General features: G+C 43.4%; 2 protein-coding genes and 1 non-coding gene across 3 annotated transcripts; 2 read left to right on the top strand and 1 right to left on the bottom strand.

The window, feature by feature from the left end:
* Positions 1 to 832: 832 nt before the first annotated feature.
* Positions 833 to 1,631, top strand: LOC124646547 (DNA-directed RNA polymerase V subunit 7-like). Its single transcript, XM_047186651.1, has one exon. It carries the CDS (start codon positions 833 to 835, stop codon positions 1,388 to 1,390), a length of 558 nt encoding a protein of 185 aa, XP_047042607.1. The 3' UTR covers positions 1,391 to 1,631.
* Positions 1,632 to 1,741: 110 nt separating this feature from the next.
* On the bottom strand, positions 1,742 to 4,159 carry LOC124646548 (universal stress protein PHOS34-like). The gene is made up of 4 exons (XM_047186652.1): positions 3,950 to 4,159; positions 2,401 to 2,510; positions 2,194 to 2,312; positions 1,742 to 2,103 (listed from the first exon to the last, which is right to left on the bottom strand). Exons 1-4 carry the CDS (start codon positions 4,131 to 4,133, stop codon positions 2,016 to 2,018), a joined length of 501 nt encoding a protein of 166 aa, XP_047042608.1. The 5' UTR covers positions 4,134 to 4,159; the 3' UTR covers positions 1,742 to 2,015.
* A 1,554-nt stretch (positions 4,160 to 5,713) lies between these two features.
* TRNAF-GAA lies at positions 5,714 to 5,786 on the top strand. The gene has a single exon. It is a non-coding gene; the product is annotated as a tRNA-Phe (tRNA).
* Positions 5,787 to 7,990: the final 2,204 nt, after the last annotated feature.

A 7,990-nucleotide genomic window follows, 5' to 3' on the forward strand; every position in this document is an offset into this window, starting at 1 on the left:
GGGCGAATGAAACAGCAGCAAAACACTTCTGTACACACAGGGCGAGCCACACGGGGTCTAAAACCCGTGCACGGTATCTGTGTGTCTTAAATGGTGTACTAGTGAGCTGCTGGTGAGGCGCCGACAAAAATTTAGTCCTCTATTAACCAGTATTATATGGCACAAATGGTTGGAGTACCGTCTTGCCCCTCTCTGTACCGTCCGAATGGAGCAGGTCATGCATCCATCCGCGCTAAGTGTGCCATGTTGTAATACTCTCCTTTTTATAAGTTATTTGTTCTGTATTTATAAAACGTCCTTCAACATATATCACCAAGCTAGCATTGGAAATATTTTATGGAAGGATGACCAATTTTGGATATATGACTAAAATTCCACCAACTCCGTTACAAAATCGTTGCATTCCTCCTACTGGTGTTTCTCCTATATCACGGCCAATTGGTTATTTTAGAAGTGCTGTCATGCTATCCTAACAAAATCTTGCACAAAAGAGTAAAATGTAGAAGTTTTAAAACCATAAATTCAAGCTTTTAGTGTAGCATGCCTAGTCTGTCGTTATACAATAGTTTCTACACAATGGTGTTAATACAAGATACAAAGGTGCAATACCATGGTCCTAGGCATTTGTAGGAAGTAGAAACACTATGGACCATTTCTTCTAATTTAATTTTGAATTTGTTGAGGGACCGTAAAAATGCAATTGTATGAGCTCTATAACAGAAGAAATGCATTTACAGTTTTCTACCCTGTATTCGGCGAAGGAATGATACTCCACTAAAAGGCTGATACAGTGATACCTTGTATGAATTTGCCTTTTGGCAGGTAATCAACCATGGTTTTTCATGAGGCGGAGATGTCATGGAATGTACTGATCTCTCCTGACCAGATGAGCCCCAAGGGCCTGTTGCTCCGCAAGTCCATCATTGAGCGTCTCCTGGAGGACATAAAATGCAGGAAAGCCTCCGAGGAGCATGGCTACTACATTGCTGTCAATGAGCTGAACGCAATAGCTGAAGGGGAAGTTTGTGAGCTGACTGGGGATGTTTCTTTCCCGGTCACGTTCACCTGCCTCACTCAAAAGCCCAGGAAGGGTGAAACCTTGGTCGGCTCTGTGGAGAAGATCCTCGAGCTTGGCGTGTTCCTGAAATCTGGACTGATAGAGAACATCTTTCTGTCGTACAAGGTGATGGGCGCCTACACGTACATTGGTGGCGACAACCCGATGTTCATGAAAGACCACTCGAAGCTGGAGAAGGGCACAATCGTGCGCTTCAAGGTCCTGGATTTTCTCTGGGTGAAAGCAGATCGCCAGTTCCAGCTCCTTGCAACGATGGTTGGCGATTTCCAGCTCCTTGCGACGATGGTTGGCGATTTCCTCGGACCTCTGTAAGCTGCTTCGACAGGTTAAACATGGTCCCTGCTGTACATTCTGTTATCCAGGGTGGATGGATGAGTCTTAGGTGAGCATCTGTCGCGGCGGCTGATAGGACATGGTTGCTGTAACTTCCGGTAGCTGATGCAAGCTCTAGCTGTGAACTATGGCAAGGCTTCTTGCGACATTCTGCATATTGGAATTGCTGAACATGCCCTTGACTGAAGCAGTAAGATGCTGAACCAAACTTATAGTTATAATATACCGTCAAAAGAAATATTTAGGCTTCAGCAAACTAATCCTTGATGTGATTCATTTCCCAATGTTGAAGCTACTAGCATCTGCAATGGACATCTAGGTAAAAGGGTCTGTCCAGAAAACTACCAGAATCCATTTATTCAGACTCTAGAAACTGTATATTAACATCACTGATGCAACGAACAGCAGCGCCAATACTGAAGATAGGCACACAATTGTACACAACACATGCGCAAAATATACATCAGAGTATCTTCAGCAATCAGCAGCTGGTTGTCTATTATTACAAACAAATAATACTGCATGGTCCAATAAGTTGCCTCAGCTAACGGGATATATAGCACTCAGCAAACTAAAGCACATGTGGATATTTTCGACAACACGATCAGGTGTGGGTGGTCGGTGGCTTGACAACTGTGACAGGGCAGGCAGCGTTGTTCACGACATAATCGCTGACGCTGCCTAAGAGCACCCTGCAATTCAAAGATGCTAAGGATTAGCACCGTATTATGATCAAACAAACAATATACTTGAAGAATAGTTTGGAATTCACTTGGTAATACCTTTTGAGCTTTCCAAGGCCCCTGCTCCCGATAACCAGGCAGCTCATGGGGATGTCATGGATAGCTTGGCACAGCTTCTCGCGGGGATCTCCAAACAAGACTTTCGAAACCACCGTAACCTGCCAACAAAAGAAAAGCAGAACCGTATTACAGCAAATGTGGCAAGGAGGTGCAAGAGGATAATACTTGATGGTATTGTGGGATCACCTCCTTCTGCTTGGCTATAGTGTTGAGCATGTCCAATGTTTCAGCATCAGGCTTCACACCATATTTCTTTGGAATCGAAGGCTCGGAGAATTCAGAGAGGGGGATCAAAGCTGTGAGATTAAACCAAGCAAGCGATGAGGACAGTAAGCAGTAGGCTGGTTTTAACTATAAACCAACCTTTGATAAATAAGGAAGTGGCGTGCTAGAATATTTCACACAAAAATTGCATGAACTAGAAATGTTAGACATGCAACTCAATGGTCAATAATAAACTTTATAAAAAGGAAAAGGAAATAACTTCATCCATCGATGTTTTCAGTTAACAAGAAATTTACAAGCACTGTTTAGAGCTTGCAATGATTGAGAGTTTTCAAGTTCTGTAATCTTTATGCAGACACATTGCTGCGAAATATAATTGCTCAAGAATAGCAAGTAGAATAGGCCACTTCTCTACAGCAAAAAAAAAGGGAATATGCCACTTCTCTTCCTCAAACTTGTTATTGTATTGGTTGGAGAGAATGATACTTTTTGGAGTAATTTTAATATGCAAGTTGAAAGAAATGGTTAGAAATCATTCAGCAATCTATTTTTTTCAAAATGGAGACTAAGCCCCTGCCTCTGCATCAATCGATGCATACAGCTTTCTTTATTATTTTATTCAACAAAGGTCTGACAAGGATCATGCATCAAAAAACCCGAATGCAATCTATTTTGCTTCAGCAATCTATTTGGCTGCACAATTGGCATCTGCGAACACAATTGCGTGATCTGGTAGTAGACCAGTAATCCGCTGGTGGCTTTTTATACAACACAACAAGCAAGTTAAGGTGTCAAGCTAAGTACAGGTGGGTTATTGGTGGGATTCCTCTTGCATCCCTAAAGCAAATAAACTCATGAAGAAACTAAAACAACTTGTAAGAGACGACCATCCTTTCGATGTCACCTCTAATATGCAACCTTTTCTCGGCCATTTTAGCAGTTCACCTCAACTGAAGAAACGTGGGGTATCATCTCATCATGGTGATGGATCGAAGCGTTCTGCTCCTCAAACCAAACAAACAGGTTAGATCTGGAGGCTTTTTCCAGAAAAGGTTAGAGCCATTTTGGATCAGATGGTCAATTCGCTGTCTGTTTCTTTCCCCAAACCAAACACCCCAAAAACTTATCTCCGAGCTCTGCTCTCTCCATGAAACACACAACACGAGAAAGCACAACAATTGTGCTCCGTGATCAAAACACGCTCATGTTTTCTCAGTTGGGTCCTCACCTACTTTTTATTCCATTTTTTTATAATTTGCATACCACCAGAGCAGAGCAGAGCACAGCAGGATGTGCTGCTCTGCTACAGCAAAGAGCAACGTAGTCAGTTTCAAGAAGCAAGGTAGTGAGCAGAGTAATCAGCAAGAACACACGCACGCAGATCATCGCGACGGTTATCCTTGTGCCGACGCAGACCCGAATCTTGCACGGATCGAGGTGTTTTCTGGGCGCAACGAGCAATTAAGATGCAGATCAGGAGGAGGATGGGGTTAATTAGCAGAGCACGTACGCGAGCCAGTGGCCTCCCAGAGGATGGTCTCCCTCTGCTCGTAGTCGGGGTCCTTGACGACGTGCAGGAGGAGCAGGCTGTCGCCGGTGCGGAGCAGGTTGTCCGCCGCCCACTTGAGCGCCGCGCGGCTCCCCTCCGAGAAGTCCACCGCCAGGCCCACCCACCTCTCGCCCTCCGTCGCCATCTCCCTTTGCTCGGTTCTTGGGTGGAAGAAGAACACAGGTGATGGTGGTGGTGCTGGTGGTGGAAGGAAGGGCAGAGAGTCTCTGGAACAATCGAGGACGACGGTGTGGTGGTGGTATTTAGTGGTGGCCTTGTCGGCCAGGATATTTGATGCCTTACATGTGTGCATGATTGAGGGCATCCACATGGACACTGCTGGGTCATTGTTTGGAAAATGCTCTCTGTCTCGTCCTTTGCAAGAAGCAACTTCCGATCGAGATTCAAGCTTTTGTAATCTGGATAAATTTCATGATTTTTGCTGGAAATTTCCAAGGTTGCTGCTTTTCTAACCAGGCTGTGTTAGAATAAAATAGATTTTTTTTGCGAAAGCTCCACTGATCTATTAATAATAATCAATAGCAGTATAAAGAGATTTAAAAGTAATAAAAATTACAAATAAATCATTAGACCACCTAGCGATGAGATTCAACATTGCATTGCAAAAGACTTTTCTTCGTATAGTTATAGGAGTCACATACATATCGTTAGTACGCATAAACGTGACAGCAATATTCAGTTTACTCCACCAACTTGCCAACTATTCAAACCAATTTAGAAATTTGTTTAATTAATTTGTATGTTGTAGGTCCAAAGTCCAAACCAGACCAGGCGAGCAGAGAATGTCGACACGGCATGCTGGCATAGAAAAATACGCAAGAAAAATTTCCATCTCGGTAATGATATGGATGTGTCGTCAGCGAGAAAACCAAACGGTGTTTTACTATGCCAAGTGCTGCGCTACCACGGCATCACCGGTACACGACTGCTTCTAGACCGATCACCATTCACCAGCCAGCGTTGATGGAGATATATATAGCACAAGGTACCGAACATTTGGAAATCCCCATTCGAAGATGTCCCAATCGAAATCACAATCATAGTGTATTAGATACGGACCTCTTACAATATTCCGGTTTGTATTTTGCTCCTTTTGGTACCTTTCTTGCTGGTTTCTGCTGAACATAGTTAGGCTAGGTTTGGTCTTGTTACTGGCTTACTGCAATTGTTTTTTTTTTTTGAACCAGGGAAAGGCCATGAAGGGCCTAGACAGTGCATTGATTATAGCAGTGATTTACAAGCAGGACCCTCAGAATACAGAAAGATTCAACCTTGTCGTGCAAATTAGCACAACGGACCATATCCAAAAAATGAGAAAAGCAATCAGGTCCCTGACCACTGCTTCGATTGAAAGGAAACTGCCGCCGGCCGTCGTCACCATCGCCGGGGAACCTACCACTTGGGTCGATGACGCCGTGGATTACCACCGCAGTTCCTACATAGGGCCTCCTCTCGAGGTTGAGAGATTGATGCCGATTAACCGGCACCAAGAGCAGTCACCCGTTGGCTTCCGAGTTCGATGGTCGACAGTCCCGGTTATTCGCTCTATTTTTCAGTATTATTAAGTAAGCCATGTACAATGCATAGGACTACCCCCCCCCCCATTTTACAATTTCGAATTTGAAATCCTTTATTTAATTTATTTTTTAGTCCCTTTAATTGACATAGATACAAATACTCTACTAGGAAGATGCACAAGAAAAGGTCAGGATAGCTCAGTTGGTAGAGCAGAGGACTGAAAATCCTCGTGTCACCAGTTCAAATCTGGTTCCTGGCAGAGAAAAAAAAAGATCTACCGAATAGGTATTGATACAAATACCCCGAGATGGGTTGGGATACATATTCATTAATAATATAAATAGAGTATGACGATGGTGAGCTCCTGTTGAGAACATTCGTACCGCACTTTCCCCGCCGCAGCAGAGCTCCGTCGCCTAGTCGGCCATCGATCTTCCTTTTCCTCTCGCTACCATAGCGAGTAAGAGGAGGAAGAGGTAACCGCATCTTGGAGGCAGAGATCGCCACAGCCAAGGGGCCTTATTGATGGACCCTCTAGCGCTTCCCCTCATCGTCAACTCCGGCTCCTGCCAAAGGAGCACCGCGACGACGAGGAAAACCAGTAGATGACACCGGATTCGGCCCGCAAAATCTAGTGACAAACTCCCAGCACAAGGCTGAATACCAGCATAAAGCCGAACACATCTGAAACTAACTTTATTCAGACTACTATATACATGCCTAAATCCGGCGCCTTTCCTAGTCCATCTCCGGCGGCTACGCCGCCGAGCGGGACATCAGATCGGCTCGGCCATCTGGGAACGACTCTCAAGGTGGTGGAAGAAAGGAGAGGTTTCGAGGAGAGGTTGTGGATGAGGCTACTGCAATTGTTTCGAATGTTTGGTCACTATAACTGAAGGCGCTTAAAGGCTTTTCTACGTTGGTGCATCATCGAGAATGATGGTACACAGCGTATTTTCCGTTAGTGTGTCAGGCATGTTTTCGTCGTTGGTCCTAATAACACTAGACATCGGGTTATGCAAAATGGGTAAGTGTTAGAACGTGCACTAGTTTGTTTATTCTTGTTAATTCTACAAGAACTGAGAGGTTTATGGCACAAAAGTTCAAACCTTGCATTGCATGAGGCTTTTATTGGGATATCATACGAGTAATATACACCGTTAATATGTCAACTTGACAATGATATTTAGTTTTAATCTACCAACTTGCAAACTCTTCAATCCAATCAATAAACTTACTCAGATGTTGATACACATACCGCGCAAGCATATACCGTTGACATGGCATGTTGAACAAGACATACTCCCTCCGTTCTGATTTAGTCTACATTCTAGAAAAAATGAGACAAATTAGTATTGCATTTATTAGTACTACCTAGATATGTCAACAACCAATTCAAGCTACATTGAAAACAACAACATCCAATAAAGAGAGCAAAATCACTTCGTTTTCAGTGTTGTTGTTGACTAAAAGCTAGAATGTAGAGTATTTCAGAACAAATTTTGGAGCTAGAATGTAGTCTATTTCAGAACGGAGGGAGTATATACTGTTTGATGGCATTAATTTGGATTTACTGTGCGCCCCACTATTCCAAGTGTTGCACCACTACCTTGGCACCACAAGTAGGGGCCACACTTCAAAAGCGATAGTCAGATATATTGGGATAACTCAATGGACCGAAGACATCTAAATCCACATTAGAAGGACACATTTTGTTGTCATGGACGATACATGTGCGTATTTTTCTTTTTGTGGTAGTTTGCGTTGAAAAGTTAAGTTAGTCTTGATTACAATGATTCTATTTTAGAAACTTTGGTTATCATAGTTGGCACTTTATGGTTTTTTGTACCTTGGTGAATCGTGAGTGTTTCTTCTTTTGGTCTTAACATCGAAATTCGGGTTGTGCCAGAATGAACGATTTTGTTTGTTTTCAAGAAGAGAAACCCCTAATGCCGACATGACAACTATGTATTTGACCTTCACATTTGCGATATAGTGAACCTACAAGAATTATGTTGATTTCGAACCTAAAATTGTAACACTAGTTTCATACATTGAAGTTGCAATTTATTGAAAATAAAATTAACTGGTAATGACATGGTTCCCCTTTGTTTCCATACGTGATAAACATATAGACAAATAGGGTATTGCTACCTCCCGTTGGTGCAGCCGCCAATCTGTCTCGCGTCCTGTAGCCTTAGGGTCATGGAAACGTGGTGGATGCCGGTCCTTGTCAGTGGGAGGGCTCCGTTGTTTACACTTCTTCTCCGTCTGATTAGGGTTTGTTTCCTACTCATGAAGGCGTGGCAGTGCGAATCCCTAAAGATGGAATAATGCCCTCCCCTTCTAGCCTCCGTTCATGTAATGTGTCTAGCTTCGGAAGAGGGCATGTCACTACAAGAAAAGTTCTGATAGACAACGTCTCAAAATCGTCCGCTAAGGGGTATTTTTCGTCGCCTATGG

The sequence above is a fragment of the Lolium rigidum genome, chromosome 4, assembly GCF_022539505.1.
Source record: "Lolium rigidum isolate FL_2022 chromosome 4, APGP_CSIRO_Lrig_0.1, whole genome shotgun sequence".
NCBI lineage: Eukaryota > Viridiplantae > Streptophyta > Magnoliopsida > Poales > Poaceae > Lolium > Lolium rigidum.